A 17,634-nucleotide genomic window follows, 5' to 3' on the forward strand; every position below is an offset into this window, starting at 1 on the left:
ACATTATGATCTTGATAATCATGTCTTGTTATATGGAATATTAATTCATATTACGATATTATTTCACACAAAACATTTAAATGTAGACTAATTATGTTAGCTACTCAACAAAGTTATAATAATGATAAATAACAACAACAACTTCGTGCATGCATTTATCACTATTCATGAATGCACCAAGTGCACGGCGATTATGGAGGTCGACTTGTCAGGGAGGTCGACTTGTCAGGGAGGTCGAGTTGTCCGTGGTCGAGTAGTCCGTGGTCGAGTAGTCCGGAGGTCGAGTCGTCCTGATACCCATGTGACAAGTTTACCAGTTTTTTAGCACAGCTTGTTTTCTTTCTAGAAACACATTTTTTTCTCTATAAAACAATACTTTTCTTCTTTTAGAAAAGCTAATATCAATTCAATATAAAAATATAAGTTGTATTGCCTACCAATAAATGGCCCCCTAAAAAGATACTTTAATTATGAATTATTTCATAATGTTAATAAAAATACATTTGAGATAAAATTTCACTACAATTAAAAACTTAATTGATTGACACATGTGTAGAATTGGATTGACAGTGCGGTTGGTGAAATGCTTATAAAATAACTGCTTGCAGAAACCTATGATTTAAAATATACTAACCAAATTTGTATATCTTTTTGTATTGACATTATATAATATTATAATTTAGTATTTCTTTGATATAATTTAACATTAACTTGATGCTATATATCTTATTAATGATTTTTTTAAAGCACGATATATAATAGTTTTAACTATACGGCGGAATTACTTGTAAACAACTACCCAATTTCACACGCACCTGTAGGTAAGCTTATGTGGCAAAGTAACTGACTTTTTCATGCTTTTACAGGTTTTGTAAACGTCATAAAATGGCAAAAGAGGCTAAGTCCGTGCAGCCGTCATCAAGTACAGCTTGTGTAAAAGAAATCGTCAAGCGAGATTTGGAAATTGGTGCATTGATTCAGGTGAGTTTTCATCATAAAATTTTTTTAAATGATTAGGCCCTTCGCACTTGTTATAGGTATGCCAGGCAAACACATTTGCTAGTCAGCCAAATTCGCTGAAAATGTCAATGCATTTTTACATAGAAATTTAAAACAACTGGCCGAAGAAGGAAACCTACATAAATATGTTTTCTATACTTCACTTGACCCAAATATATGATTTTTTATGGTGATAAGTCACTCGCTCATATGGAATTTTAGAGGATTTTGATAGCAGTTCCATTAAAAATGCTGCTATCATAATGAGACAAAAGATCTAGAAACACCCCCGAAATGCCGTTTTGGGGAATTTTGCTAGCTGAATCTTTTGACATTGTTTGATTATGCCCAGCGAGGTCACGTCACACTCGGTGTGACGTGCCCTGAACTCCCAATAACTTTCGTAAGCGACAGACAAATTGCAGGAAAGCGTGCCAATTTAAGCTTCCTGTAATATCTATTGCACATAACGTACAAAGTCACAAACTTACAAACTTCAATATGCACTTCAAATACTGCAGACCAGCTGTTAATTATTACCGATCCTGTAGAATAACACATAATCTTCAATTTCATGGAATCCCGTTGCTCAGAATTGCAAATGTCATTTTTATCTGTCAAATCCGCTGTGTATGTGCTCAGAGATTTTATGATATGCTCCATAAATCACAGCTGTGAAACTGACTTTATACCACTCGCTCGCTTTTAAAGCTAGCAGAAACAGTGTTGCCAAAACTTTTCAGCGTCAAGGCGCGGCGCATTGACTCGCCAGGCCGCGGTAAAGGATTCTCAAGTAGCCCAATTTTTAAACTTCAAAAAGCGCCCAATACCGGATATTTGGGCGGATTTACCAATTTAGACCATAAAACACCCAATTGGGCGGAAAAGCACTTGACTTTGAAACTTCCGGTACTTACTGGGAAGTTACTGACCGATCAATAAATGGTCACAAAACCCATTGTAATTTCAATTTGGAGCTTCAAAGACTCAAAACCTTTATAAATCGGCTAAATTGAAAGGAAAATACATCAAATTAGTGCGGCGGCCTGAGACTGGCAAAAGTAGCCCAATTTTAGACAAGTAGCGGCATGCTTTTTTGAGTAGCGGCAAGTGATCGCCAAGTAGCCCAATTGTGCGCCTAAGGCGCGGTGTTGGCATCACTGAGCAGAAAAGCGAAGCCTCCGGCTACCTCGTGGCATGACGTCACACAAAATTTCCGATGGGCGCCTTATTTATTTGTAACCCGTTTTGTGATTGGTTGCAAACACCATTCATCGCAATCGTTAGCCAATCAATGAAGGCGACGGCCTTTTACGGTATGAATTAATGTGACCCGCCAGTAAACAGGCATGAGAGTGAGGAATTTTAAAAAAAGAGGAAAAATGGCGACCGGAGTATCGGCCCTCACGGCGGGGGGTCCAGGGGCCCGCTTAAGGGCCCCTGGTGGGGTCCAGGGGCGAAGCCCTGGCGGGGTCGAGGGGCGGAGCCCCCGAAGCCAGAGGGCTTCTACACTGTAAAAACCCTATTGAGGCCCTCTCAGGAGTGCAATTTTACAGGAAAAAAAACAAAGACACATAAATGAAGACAAAATGTTTAATTTGAATGAAAAAATAGCACTTTTTAGTACAATGTGAGTGAAAATCAAATACTTACCCTCACTTTGTGACCTCACCTAATTTGACCCCTAGATGACCTTTGACCTCAAGACCCTTCACCTCAGCCCTATTCCCCCATCCACTGATCATTGTTACCAAGTTTGGTTTTAATTGGCATAGCAAATGTATACATAAAAAAATGTGTTATGTTTGGATGATACAGCGATTTGAAATTTCAACTGCCTATACTTTTTACATGCGATGCCATCTTAAATTGGCCATATTTACTTAACAACATGACCGATGCAGCCGATTCTTGGATATGTGATGCACAATTAAAATTCGATTATTTTTTGACCTTTGACCCCTACATACCCTTTGGCCTATATAACCCCAACTTAAATCAACCCTAGACTTTGGCACAACCATGTGAGAAACGAAATGAGGTATGTGCCTCCTAAATGATAGTCAACAAATTCAACAATACAATGAATGACATGCATGCATCAGTGCATGAAGATACAAAAAATGACAAAGAGTTTTAAGCTTAATACCTGGAAGAACAGTGTTACTCTTCCTCATCTTCAATATCTTCTTGTGGCTATCATTTCCCACGTGGTCAACTAGAGCCACGCGTCCCCTCATTGCGTATTTTGATCTCCTTATCACAAACAATGCAGAAAGCAAAACCAGGTTTCTTGATCAATCTTATGCAATGCGACAACTTCTGCCCGGTTGCACTGTGTGTATGATCCAGCCATTCCCACCGCCATAAGTTCTTCACCAGTGGGTCTTTTCGATCTTCTTGAATAGCTAGCTTGCTTGCAGAAGTGCCCCTTTCTAGGAAATCACAATCCCTCGACGCCATACTAACTCTTTGGTAATGTTTTTTAGTTCAAATATTTCGCTTTCGGACACGATTGTTTGGATTTTATTCACCCGCTCGCATCTCTTTACAGACGAAATTCATGACACGAAACCATCTTTAAAAAGTTTACTATCGTCGGGTCAAAGGTCTTTTGCTATATAGCCTCATCCCCAAGCTTGTGGGTAGCCCAAGTGCACGTATATGTTAATCTTTAGCGTCATCAAGAGTCTGATGGTGAGACTACTTTTGCTAATATTCGATTCCAGTCGCTTATCGCGAGTAAAACATGTACAATTCAGGCGGGATTTCCGCGATTTACCTAATACTTGAAAAACGCGGAAAGCAGTTATTCTCGCGGATTTGGGTCATTGAAAACGCGGAAAATCGCGGAAACGCGGAGATTTCTCATGCCTGGTAAAGTACGTCTAACCTGATTGGTTTACAAAAATAATTGGATATTTGCTAAGCCAGTCAGCGTGCTCGATGCTTAACAACCTGGTCGTAGAGGTTTTTTTTTTTTTTAATAAGCGAATTCACATGGTGACCAGCGATCGAGTATAAATTCAGCATGACTTCTGCTGTAACAGGTGCAATAACAATACGTCGACACAATCAGTGACATTTACACAATACAATAATGAATTATTTATGACATGCATGGGCTGGATTTTACGATCGAGGTAAGGTTTTCGGCCTGTCCCTGCGTGAATATTGTGACTTTTCAGCATCAAAGATACTTGCGATGATAACAGGTAACTTTTATAGGTCATAGGGTAGAAACGATAGTTGTACAATTGTACGAAAATATACATTTTGTTATAGGCCTAACGCCAATAAAAGGATTAGGGATTAATCTAATGTGATAATCACAACCAGGCACATGTAGCTTCCACGAGTGCAGAGACAGAGAGGGAGAGCCCATCCAGGCTCAGTGCACCTTAAGGGCACACAACTATGAATCAACTGGCGTAACTACCTCTTTCTCTCTTTTTGTCTTTTAAAAAAAAAAAAAAAAGATCACTTTCCTCACAAGGAAGTGAGGATAACACTACTAAACAACTACTACTAACAACTGACTTGCAGAAACCAATCTAACAGCTTATGTGAATGAAGACACTGTTGGTTTAGAACACTCAAAATAGGCAATGTGCCAACAGTCAATAATATCAACAGTTCAAGAGTCTTTTTGTCTGCAATGACAAACTGACATTCAACATGAATGTAAAATGGTTCAAAGTTCAAAGAAGTAAACGTCAGTTCCAGAGTTTTCTTTTAGAATTCCAAATGACATACGTAACTCAGTTCAAAGTTCAATGAAGTGACCATATAGGAGGACACCGATGATGGATTAATGTCATAGTACACAGTGACCTGTCCATTTAGTTTAACACATAGTCTTTCAGGTGTTCAGGAAGTTGGTGAGGGCGCGCGGAACGCCTTTGTGTGAGCAATGGTGGCATGATCTCAGGGCCAACCATACTAGCTTGGGGATACTTTCACTAACCTCACTGCTGTTACCGGTACATGGATTAGACTGTGCAGGTATTGCTGGAGCTATGACTGCTATCGCGCAAGGGATCGCGAGGATCTGACTCAGAACTGGGGTGCGAGTGATTAGCATTCCTGGGCAGGGGGTCACAAGTAGCAGGTGTGGACAACTCGCCAGGTATGAAAGGAGGCTCTGGAGGAGTACATTCAGGGACCACTTCAACAAACTCGGAATCCTCGGTGGGTGGAGACGACTTGGGAAAGGGACGAGAATCCAGGTCAGGATAATACTGGACCTTAAAGCACTCAGATTTCTTGATACGATAAGAAGTATTCGAAGCTGAGAACCCACAAATTTGCGGATGTTGCACCATGGGCCTTCGATAGTAGTGACTAAGTAGCGATCTCTAGCATGAGATTTCTTGCGATCTGAGTAGAGGTAGACAAGATCACCAACCTCCAACTCTGCTGCTGGGGAGGCAGAGGCTAATGGGGCCTTTGAATGAGCACTGTGTGGGTGGTTGGCTTTTCGCAAGGCATGCTGGGCCTGAATCATTTGACAATCAGTGAAAGGAACCTGCTCATTGGTAAACTGGTCTCGCTGAAACCACATCTCACGGGCTGAAAGACCTCGGGATCTGATGCGAGTATTAAGGGCTGCAGTAGCAATGGCAAGTGATAAGGCTGTAGCCGGACCACCTGTAGAATCTTGTCTGAGCAACTCATCTTCAAGCTCACGAATGGCTTTCTCAGCAACAGGATTCTTGTTATTATTTTTAATACGACCGATCTCAACCGATAGATGGTAACGTGTGAGAAGTTTGTCATTGGCGAGTCGAACAAACCCTGGTGCTGGGTCAGTACGAATGACTGCAGGGGGCCATCAAGTGGACGAAGTTCAATGCACAATTGAATCAGGGCATCACGCATAGCGTGCCATGTTGTTCATTCTCGACAATGCAAGAAGCTGTGTAGGACGTTGAGGTTTCGCGCAGCACAAGGACTAGCTGGCGGCTACGCTTCAGGATATCAGCTGCAAAAGAAATGCCAACTGCATCGGGAGGGTCACTTGAGGACTGCTCGATCAATGCCTTCGGGGCATTGGACAGAGAAGCACACTGGTGACAAGTTGATGTCACTTGATCAATAGCCTTGTCCATATCAAGAGCATAAAAGTAACGCTGGGTCACCAAACTGAGCTGATGTTTGGAGGGATGGTCAAGTTGGATGTGCAGGGCAGTGAGAAGACCATTTAAGACCTGTCTGGGAACAACAATACAATCGCGAGTTGGGGACAATGGTTGATCACGACGAACAACAAGTAGGCCATCTCTAGCGATAGATGCAACCTGCAAATAGCGCTTCACATCTTTGACAGAAGTAGCTTTCTTTGAAGGGCGAGTGCCCTGAACTAGATGAGCATGTGTTCGTCGAGATCCGGGCATTCCTGCTGAATAGCATGCCAGGCTGCTTTGCTGGCAAAGGGAGCTTAGCTTCCTGACAGAATGTCATGTGCGGAAACACGAAGGACAGTTGCTTCCTCTTCACGCTTTGATAAAGGAGCATATTTGACAAGTGGGCTCAGTGCAGTCAGGGGCATTACGACTAGCAAAGTCTGAGGGGTGTTAGCTGATCCTGCAAGATGACGAACAGATGCTTGGAAACGACTGACAGTGGAGAGGAATGTGGACACGCCGAGGACTGGCTGAAAACTCACCCCGGCAGAGCTTTTCATATGCCTGAACACAAGGTTTGCTGTCAGTGAGGATACATGTCTTGTGTTTGGACTGAATAACATAGGGACTGAAGTGCTTGGTGGAGGCAGAAATAGACAGCGCCTCAATTTCACAGCGTAACCATGTTGGCTGTCGATCACGCAATTTAGCACTGAAGAACCCGGCGAGGAAGAGTTTGTCATTGCGGGAAATATACAATGTCGACCCAATGCTATGTTTCTTCACGGATCCATCAGTAATGATCCAAAGCTGATCATTGGGATGGGGAAGTGTGACTGCCCTAGCGGAAGACAGTGCTGCTTGAGCCTTGTGAAAAGCAGTATGCAGACTATCAGACCATGTAAGCTCTTCAGTTGATTGGTGCCCTGCAATAGCATCATCTAATCCCGGCATCTAATGGGGCTACCAGACTGGCACAATTCTGAATGACACGGGCCAGAACCTTGTATGCACCGATGAAGGACCGCATGCCACCAACTTTGCTTGGAGGCGAGCAGCTGGAAAGTGTGGCGATGCTATGGGGGCTAGCACAAAGGGTTCCATGCCACCAACTTTGCTTGGAGGCGAGCAGCTGGAAAGTGTGGCGATGCTATGGGGGCTAGCACAAAGGGTTCCATTTGACCAAATCCAACCCAGAATTACTGTCTTTTGGGGGCAAATGACTGTTTTGGAAGCAGAAAGACGTAACCCAGACTTAGACAAAGCTTGCAAAACTTGACGCCAATTCTCAACAAGTTCATCCACAGTATTACCACCACAGTACAAGTCATCAGCGAGTTTTGCTACGACACCTTTCTCTAAGAGGTCACCAAGGACACGACACATCAGTTCCTCAAGGGCTGTTTCAGAACCTGGCATACCCATGGCACACCGTGTATACACACGCACCCCACGAAAGGGAGTTGCAACACCACAGTATTTCATGGACTCATGGGATAAAGGGATTTGGTAGAAAGCACTAGTCAAGTCAGTGGCAATCAAATACTTCCATTTGGCAATTGAACGCAATGTTGAGTCCACATTGGGCATTAGAGAGGGTTGTGGCTTGCTATATCTACCGACATCAGCAAATGCAGTAACCAGACGAAAGCCTCCATTAGGCTTCTTGACAAGAAAGGACGGGTTAAGGTATTCGACACACACACCGACATCTTCAGGTCTAGCAAAGACGCCTGCTTTTTCAAGCTGATCAAACTTTGATTGCAACTCTTGGAGTTTATCCTGTGCATACAATGGGAGACGACCTTTGCGCTGGGGGGTTGGACCGGTCCCATATTAACCACAGATTTGAAAGGGCCGACAGCACCATTGTAACCTGGGAAACTAGGGTCAAAACCTCATCGTACTCATCGAGAAGACTGCGGAAGTTGGATTGCTCACAAGTGCCAAGTATACCCATCTGGGTCAAGGGCAACAGCAGCTGAGTAGTTAACCGGTGAACTGGGCTTTGGGACATTGACTGATGCTGCTGCAGCAGTGTGTGATGGCTTAGAAGTTAGTGAAAAAAAAAAAACAGTGTGTATCTGGCCAAGATGTTCATGCTTTCTGATGACAAGTGGCACACCAGTATTGTTGGGAATGCGAACCCTGCCTGCAATACTTGTGATTACATCAGGCTTGGGCCAGGCTTGTTTGGGCGGTAGGAACCTACCGAGGGGGGTATCAACACGGGGCTCAATGGCAAAAGTAGCATCTGATTCAACGATGTCTGCAGGGAGATTTACCTCAACGTATGAGCCTGGCCATATGGTAGTGTTTTGAGAAGGTCCACGAAGTATATGGGCACGACGAACAGTGTGCTGGGATTTGGGGCTCTTGTTGGCGCCATAAGTGATAATTGTACCATCTGTCAAGATGATTTGGTTCTTAGCAGGGCGAATTGCGACATCATTGCATTTCATGAAGGGAATACCTGCAAGGATTTCTTCGTCAAGGTCTCTAACAACTAGACCTTTAAAGACAAAGGAGTGTCTGTCACGAGTAAAGGTGAGGGTTGTTTCCCCAACTACCTTAAGAGGGGATGACCCATCAGCTTGACGGGCAGACTGCGAACTCTGATGAATGGGGCATCCTAATCGTTGGACAGTGTTTTCGCGAATGAGATTACCAGTGGATCCACTGTCAATGGTGATGCGGACCGCATGGTGCTTGTGGAATGCATCTACATAAGGAGATTGATCAACATGAATTAGCAGCGCTGTTCTGAACATTGGGCTGCGCACTAAGGTCAGATTGGTCAACAAAGGCGCATGCTAAATCTGAGTCGCTGTCACAATCATCAAGGATGTTAAGCTGACGAGCCTTGGGCCAGGTATTTTCTGTCCTTTTCAGGGAGGTACGAGCACTCGCTAAGAAATGCGCATGGTCATGCCGACCAGCTTGCTCACACAGAGGGCAGGATTTACCAAATGATTTCTTAGCTTTCAATTTAGGCATCGGTCTACGCTGACTACTAGTGCGCATGCTGCGAGCAGCATCGTTTGAGCTCAGCTCGTCCAGGAGCGAATCCAGAGCTTGAGAAATTTCGGCTTTGATAGAAGCCAAGGTGCGGATCGTAGCTCTGTACCGTGCCGCTGCTTTACTAATCGGGGCAGATCAGGGTTTATAAGACGCAACCACGTTAACACTACAAAGTTTTTCGAGTGTAGGCGTAATCTCCTCATCTTCATCGATGACTTGGTCATGGTGACTGATGCCGCCTCCTTCACGCATGAGGTTGTCTTCGGTGAATGCTACTAGACGCTGGTACAAGTCCTCTGGCCGTTCATCAGGGCCAAGGGTAATATTGTTGAACTCTAGGAAGTGGCCACCTGTTGTTTGGAAGCCAAAATGGAGACGGATGGCTTGCCATATCTTTTTCAGGCTGGTGCAGTTTTTGAGTGTTGTATTTCGTGATATAATTGGACAATAGTTGGCTATTTGTCCAAGCATAAGCTCCAATGCAGCATTTTTCTGGACTGCTGTTTTCCTTTGGGCTTCCTGATGCCGCCTCCTTCACGCATTGCTGATTGTTTTTACACTCGTGTATGTGAACCAGAATAAAAGCTAATATGCAGCCTTGCAGGCTTAAGCTTACTGTTTTAAGCTTACTGGTCGCTCACAGTCTTGTGAAAGATCACACAATTAGGGTTCAAGATGACCACCAATTTCGTCAGGAAGGTCAGCTGAGAGACTTCAGAGATGACTGGTTTCGAATCCAAGCTGTCACCACGCCAATAAAAGGATTAGGGATTAATCTAATGTGATAATCACAACCAGGCACATGTAGCTTCCACGAGTGCAGAGACAGAGAGGGAGAGCCCATCCAGGCTTAGTGCACCTTAAGGGCACACAACTATGAATCAACTGGCGTAAAATGTTTACCAAAATATATTGGTCCGTACGTTGTGCATGTATTCAGTTGTTCGACGTATATTGTTTGATGATCAATCTTTGACAAGATGTAACTTTGCTACGGAAAGTGCTATGAAAAAAAGGTTTTCAGTTTTGGCTTTGTTTACTAAGGGCTTTAATTTGATATATAAAATGATGCAGTTTGATGGCAAATTTGAATTCACCTAGCATACCTACTTGTTAGTTTCCTGTTAAAGATTTTGAAAAAGGGACGAGGTGACTTTTAATTATTAATTATTAATTATCTTTTATTTTCTTTATTTAGTTTGAACTATTACAAGCAACTTTTGACTCGTTTTGACTAGAGCGGGCATTTAATTATTTCACAACAATATTTGATTTTATAAATAAGTGAAGGTGGAGTTGTACTCTTTGTTTATTCATCATTATTGTTGATATTATTAAAGTCAGAAAATGGCAAGTAGAAGTAGTTGACAGTTCTTTTAAAGGAGAAAATTAGAAATAAAAATAAAATAATTAATTATTTTGAGATTTTCAATTTTGGACGCGGGCGGTAAACAGGAAACTAAAAATCAAGTGCGAAGGGCCTTATGATATCAAAATTAATTTATGTAGATGAAAGGCAAACCTGTTCTTAGTTAACCATTGTAACAGTTTAACACATTTGCTAGTCAGGCAAATTGGGCTAAACCGGGGCCCAAACACGATACATATTTACATAGAAAATTAAAAGAAAAGATTTGTCAAGGAAACCTAAATATGTGGTCTATACAAATACTTCATTTGACCCAAATATATGATTTATTTTTGTGATGAGACAATCGCACATGGAATTTTAGAGGGATTGTGATAGCAGTTCCACATAGAAAAGCTGCACTATCATGAGACTACATGTATGCTGTTTTGTTTTTTAATTGATCATGCATAAATGTTGGCTTAAATATTTTTGATGAAAGTCAATCTTTGACAAGATGTAACTTTGCTACGGAAAGTGCTATGACAAAACGGTTTTCAGTTTTGGCTTTCTTTACTCAAGGGCTTTAATTTGATATATAAAATGATGCGGTTTGATGGTAAATGCTAAAATGTTGGGTGAACTTCAGTGGGATTCACTAGCAGACATAAGGGAAGTCACCAGATTACATCTTTTCAAGCAGATGGTTGAGGAAGAGATCGCGATTCCGCATTCACTCATCAACCCGCATCCGCGTAGATGGGGGGAGAACTACTCATTCAAAGGCCATGGCTAAATCAATCACCAAGACCAACGTGTATAAATATTCATTCATTCCTGCGCCATTTAGAGTTGGAACAGTTTGCCTGTGAGCATATCATCAGCATTGGGGGGAAAGATAGCTTCAAAGCAGCCACCATGGACTTCATCAGAAATTAAAAACGACCACTCTAACCTCCTGTAGCAGTAATGGATGCCTGCGTCCGTAGCTACAGCCCCACAGATGTAGATGTAGATATATAGTGTGTAGCGGAAAACACAAAACGTGTGTATCATGACCTATGACATTCTATTGTCACTCATAATGGGCTATTCCAGATGAAATCCACACTATGGAAGATTTGGGAAATTTATATCTTCCACAAAGGGAGTATGTTTTTCAAATGTAATTGGTCAGGGTTAATCATTTTGAAACACGTACTTCTCCTGTATTTAATATAGCTGGAGTGAGTATATTTCAGATGAAAGTTACCCAATTGTCTGTTGTATTCAAAACTCATACACCCTCTGTGGAAGTCTTTAGATATATCTTCCACAGGGGTAGTGTGGATTTTAAATGGAATAGCCCAGAACTCTTTCAGAAGGGTTGTAAATAAGGAGAGGCAAGGTGACTTTCAATCTTAAATATCAGGGTGGCCAGCATTCCACAATGGGGGAGACTTCTCACAGGGGTGTAGCTTCCCCTCCCCCACTTAGCTACGCCACTGCTCACAATCCACAAGTCTTGTAATTTGCATCAGTGTCCTTGACCATGGCATGCTTCAGTATGTATATGATTCAAACTCAGTCTTCAAATGACCAACATCAGAAATGATTAACTATCAAGTACCATTGAAGACTGAGTTCTGTAGACTAGCTATTGGGCTAATCCAGTTAAAATCCTTGCACCCCCTATGACCTTAATCTCCAACACAGGAGGTGTAGATTGCAAATGTACTCACTCATTCAGGTAATCCCATTTCAAAATTCACACTCCCTATGTACGAAGATATAGAACGTCTTCCATAGGAGGCAGGCCCATAACCAGGATTTGGGGGGGGGGCGATTTTGAAAAAGTGGACTTTTTTCAAGATTGAGACCTTTTTGGACTGGGGCGGATTTTGAAAGCTACGCTCGCAAATGGAACTTTTTGGGTCAAAAAAGGGGACTTTTGGTTACCCCTGGGTACGTGCCTGATAGGAGGTGTATGGATTTCAACTGGAATCCCATTGAGGTAGTACACCAAGTGCTCTGTTTTTATTTCTTGTCCACCTTACAAAACATAAAATTTTTCACTATATTTCTGGTTTTCAGGACATACGAAGCAGATGCAGCTCAGTAGATGAATTGAATGACGTCAACTTCAAGATCAAAGAACAAATCAAGATGCTACAAACAAGAATTGAGGTTTGTATTTTATTGTTGTTATTGTTGTTGTTGTTGTTGTTGTTGTTGTTGTAATTGTTGTTGTTGTTGACATGTATACAGGAGCTGCAAAATTGCGGACAAGAAATGCAGATGTTTGGCAAGCCAAAATGGGGGATCGAGGCAATCAATTTTAGGCAGGTCAAAAGGGAGTGCAAGCCATTTTTGACATTTATGGGTCAGCTTTTTAGTACTACTCTCTAAAAAGGCTTGCAAAACAGTATGGAAACATTCAAATAAACGAAGAGAGCATATCAATTTTTAATAATTTGCCATAAAATTTGTATTATATCGCAAATTTCAAAAAATCTAAATTATTTGATATCAGAAGGACATTCCCCGTATTTAAGTATGTAATTTCATGTGTTTGATGTGTTCTCATTTCCCACAAAAAGACTGTGCAGACATTGCTATTCGATCCCTGGTCAAGCACATCATTGATGAGCATTAATTAATTTATCTTTCTTTTCAGGATTTGGAAAGGATAGCCAATGAGCAAGACAAGGAAACAGACAGACAAAGTATGTTGAAGGATGCTGACAATTACAGGAAACAGCTTACAACGTGAGTAAAAGTAACAAGGTCTTAACCTATTATTTTATTGGGACTCATAACATTCAGTGTTTTTATACTGAGCACTTTGTATTTTTACCCAGTATTATACCTGGTAACAGAGGAGGCTTAAATGCATTCCTACAATGCACTATGATTGGGAAATTTGATCAATTTGATCTTTAAAGCAAAAGTCCCCATTGCCACACACACAAAATGGTAATTTTAACTGCAGCCAACAAGCTAATAGTTGAGACTTATATTTGACTTTCTTACAGGAAACATTCATATTGTCCCACTGCATTAATTTTATTCATAAGTCTCAATGTTTTGAATGTTAAATAAAAGGATAAAAACACCAGATATTTGCACACAATCACAATGCAAGGTATGGTCAACTGTGCCAAATGTGTACAAAAGCCAGACATACAAGGTCAGAAACCCCATTGGGTTATGGGAATGTCTTTAAACATCCTCTGACCTGGTAACCTACAGACAGATTCACCAACAAGCAGTATGTTTTTACTGATGCTTAAGACAAGGGTTGTGGTGTGTACTAGTACTGACAATTTTTTCCTGACCCCAATCTGCTTTTAAGGACCTCACGATATGATACATAAAATATATGTGCAGCAACTGTTAACTGTTGTGTTTCTACTGGTAGAAATACTGGATGTTACATAGACATGATCTATCTCATGAGGTGGATCATGGTTGACTGGTGTCCACACCGCTTCACTCCGAACCGATCTGTTTCCACTGGGCACATTAACCGATAACACTCTAAAATAAACAGCATCACCCACAATCCTTTCTCCAGTAGAAACATGCAGCTTGTGTATGTATTGATATAGAATGGCATGCATGCAGGTGGATTCAGAACTTACACTAGCTAATATAGTTGCATACTGCGTAATGTGTGACTGTCTACAAAATTGGGGCTTTAACTAAGGGAAGATCCTAAATATATGGTTTTTTTCACATTTCGGGGCAGATACAAAAAATTATGTCTTATGGGGGCGAATGTTGTAGCATAGGAACGTTTCCACAAAAAGAGTATGGGAGCAAAATTTTAGGGGGGAAATAAGACAAATATGGGGTCTTTGGGGAAAATATGAAAAATATCGGGTCGTTGGGGGGAGGGAAAGGCAAACACATACAGATGTAATGCACATCTTAATATTGAATTTGCTGATCTACTGTTGTTGCTTCCAGTACCAAGACATCTGTACGCAAGGCCAATCTAGCATGTAAACTATCCATAGACAAAAATGAGAGGAATGAACTACTCAAAGGAGGAGCTGATCCCGAAGTAAGAAAAAGGTAAGAATCAATAACGAAAGTGTGAAGCAGTTGTTAGGGACTTGTCACTCCTGGTGTTATCACTTAACATTGACTATGAGTACGCATGATCGATCCCAATTTCGTGAAAAAAGGGGTTATTTTTTAAAATGTTTGCGATTTTTAAAAAAATAGGGTTGTTTTTGACGATGGTGTAATCAAAATTTAAAAAAGTGGGGTCTATTTTTGTGAATGCTGAGAATGCTGAAATCCCAAGAAATCTTACCATTTCCTGTTCAATTTACTCCCAGATTTCACTTTTGTGAAACGTTTGTGCCTTCCTAATATTCATCAACTCACTCTGTTTGTTTCTGGGGTTTGCTACACCGATTACATCACTAGGGACTTCCCAGTTTGGCTGTTGTGTTCTTTGGTTTGTGTTCTTGAAATGTTAAAAAAGGGGTGCTTTTGTAAAAGTGTACTTGAAATGCAAAAAATAGGGGTCAAGTTTAAGGGTAATTTGTACCTGTTTTTGTGTCAAATATGGGTAACAAATGCTGAAAATGTTCTTGAAACCGTGCAAAATAGGAAGGTATTTTTAACTGTGGGAACGATCATGCGTTACTCCTTTGAATAGGCAGTGACAACACCAAGTTGTCACTACTTACGACAGGGGGAATGGGGATTTCAAAAAGGGGGGATAGGGGTCAATGATTCATAGGAAGTTTTCTCCTTTCTTCAAACACGTTAAAGCAATAATGTGTGATTTGCATAAAGAATAGATTCTTATTTAAATGTTTCTTTTCACTGATCACATTATCCCCTTTTAATTTCGAGCCAAACAAATGATGTATAACGAAGAAAATTGCGATTCATTCCAACGCCTACAATGCGTGTACTACGCTCGCCGATCGTATTACATGTAACTGCACGGAGCATCGCGCTCAACATATGTACATACAAGCTGACATCCACGGTACATGTTAGCAAGTACTCGATCGTTGAACTCTGAATAAAACCGGGTTGACCCGGTTTTAATACAAAAAGTTCAATTTTACTGTTATTAAAGCACTTCAGGCTTAGTCTTTTACGAGGTATTTTAGTATACCACTGGGTATTATAATTATGCAAAAAGTAAAAATCGGAGTAAAATTGAGGGCGTCGCTGTGAAGCAAATCACACATTATGGCTTTAATTCTGCTTCTTTTCCAGATCAAATAAAGAGAGTCTAGCCAAAACTGCCGGTAGCATCACAGAAAACCTGATGAGTTTAAATCGCATGATGGCGTCCAATGTAAGGCAAAGTGAATTGACCAATCAGACACTAGGTAAGAATGAAATAGGGTGAATAAGCTAATTGTAAGTTTGCACAACTAGAGGTCCGTTCATACTACGCCGCAATTGCTTTGAGGTGCGTTGTCACTATATTGATTACTTTTTGCCACAACTCATTGCATTTCCAAGTCAAAATATATTTAACTCTATTGCAATACTGCAATGCAGTATTTTGCAGTACGATGCAGTGCGGCAATGTACCGCGCTGTAAAGCAATTGCGCCGTAGTATGAGCGGAAGTCAACTATAGTTGAAGTGGGGATGCTCAAATATGTTTCAAATGAAAAAAAAAGAGCATTTCATCACCCTTCCGGCAAAAATATCCCTTGAACAAGAAAATTTTCCATCTACATTTTCAGTCCAAAAATGTGTCTTTTTTGAACTCCATCTCCATTTCCAAATACTTCCCCAATCAAGTTGACAAAGATCAGAAAAACTATAAAAAAAACTAAAAACCCCAAAATGTGTTGCATGCGTAACTAGAGCGAGATTGTGGAAAAACACCCCTTTTCATACATTTTTGTGATCACACATGTGTATGCTGTCATAACTGAACTCATTTACATAGACTACAGAACTGGAGGAGGGCTAACATTGGCTCAGCCCCCGATAATATGGGTCTGGTGAAGTGAAAAAAAGTGGTTGTTTTTGAAGTTATCTTAGACAAATTTTCTGATATCCCCCCCCCCCCCTCGGCACCCTATGAAGGTCATGAACAAAATTTGATTTAATCAGCCCCCAATCTCCACTGCTTTTAGAGTGACAATTTTTCATTTTGTTTTTTGTTTCAGTCAAATCTTCGGGCACAATTCAAGATACGCAAGAGGAATTTAAAGGCATGGGCGGAGTGATTCAAACGAGTAGAAGCTTACTGACTAAATATAGCCGAAGAGAATTAACTGATAGAATTTTAATTTTCTTAGCGGTGGCGCTATTCCTAGCAACAGTATTGTACATCCTCAAGAAGAGAATATTTTGATGATTGATGCCGAGTAGATATATATTCAAAATCATGCCATAAAATGTATAATTCCGTACTAATGGGATTTTATGACTGAAAATGTATTTAGATCGCGATTGTGATGGGTACCAAAATAGTCCCCTTGAGCATTTTTCTTATTTGACATCTGAAAGTCATAACAGGGTCAAAAATTGAAAACTTGAATAAGCATACCAAGCTCCATGTCTAGTAATAAGCAATATAAAATATGTAGTTTGTAATATTGTATTTTATAATATGCCTCATAATTATATAGATTCCTGTCATCTGATTGGTTAAAAGTGTGGTTATTGAATTAGCTATGGACCCTTTTTAAGAATTACTTCAAAAAGTCATTTAAAATCCCGGGCAATAGTCATTTAAAATCTCTTCTTCACGATTGAATAATATCGCTGTTTACAATGCGTCACTGCCAAGTTCGACATTAGGACTGTAGAAGAGACTGATTTTATTTTGGCAACACCAACATTGACAGAGTCCACTGAGCCGGTGAAAACAAAACAAGCAAGCAAAAAGCAATTGGCCAAAAAGGACCGAATCAGTAGCAAAGTATGGTTCCAACGTCTTGATAACCGGATAAAGATATCTACAAGCTATAAGCATGTAGTGTTTTATATATGATACGCAAGAGGAATTTGCTTATGACATTATGATCTCAATATAAAGAAATGCATAAGGGTGCTATTTTGGAAACTAGAATAATCTTAATCGATCTTCGTAGGCAGGAAAAACATCCTATGTACTTGTGGCTCTTGAACATGTTTGAAAAAAAAAACTGCCAAGAGGTTA

The 17,634-nt window shown here is 40.8% G+C and overlaps 1 protein-coding gene across 1 annotated transcript; it reads left to right on the top strand.

Annotated features, from left to right (window-relative positions):
• The first annotated feature begins 806 nt into the window (after positions 1-806).
• On the top strand, positions 807-17,024 carry LOC140162559 (vesicle transport protein SEC20-like). The gene is made up of 6 exons (XM_072185815.1): positions 807-981; positions 12,568-12,660; positions 13,151-13,242; positions 14,446-14,553; positions 15,724-15,839; positions 16,637-17,024. Exons 1-6 carry the CDS (start codon positions 886-888, stop codon positions 16,822-16,824), a joined length of 693 nt encoding a protein of 230 aa, XP_072041916.1. The 5' UTR covers positions 807-885; the 3' UTR covers positions 16,825-17,024.
• The last annotated feature ends 610 nt before the right edge of the window (positions 17,025-17,634 follow it).

This window comes from Amphiura filiformis, chromosome 10 (assembly GCF_039555335.1).
Source record: "Amphiura filiformis chromosome 10, Afil_fr2py, whole genome shotgun sequence".
Taxonomy (NCBI): Eukaryota; Metazoa; Echinodermata; class Ophiuroidea; order Amphilepidida; family Amphiuridae; genus Amphiura; species Amphiura filiformis.

Bases quoted from the DNA above. Each gene is read 5' to 3' on its own strand.
- LOC140162559 (XM_072185815.1), top strand. From the start codon at position 886: ATGGCAAAAGAGGCTAAGTCCGTGCAGCCGTCATCAAGTACAGCTTGT. The intron at 12,661-13,150 runs GTTTGTATTTTA...CTTTCTTTTCAG, and splicing joins TGCTACAAACAAGAATTGAG to GATTTGGAAAGGATAGCCAA. The intron at 15,840-16,636 runs GTAAGAATGAAA...TTTTTGTTTCAG, and splicing joins ATTGACCAATCAGACACTAG to TCAAATCTTCGGGCACAATT.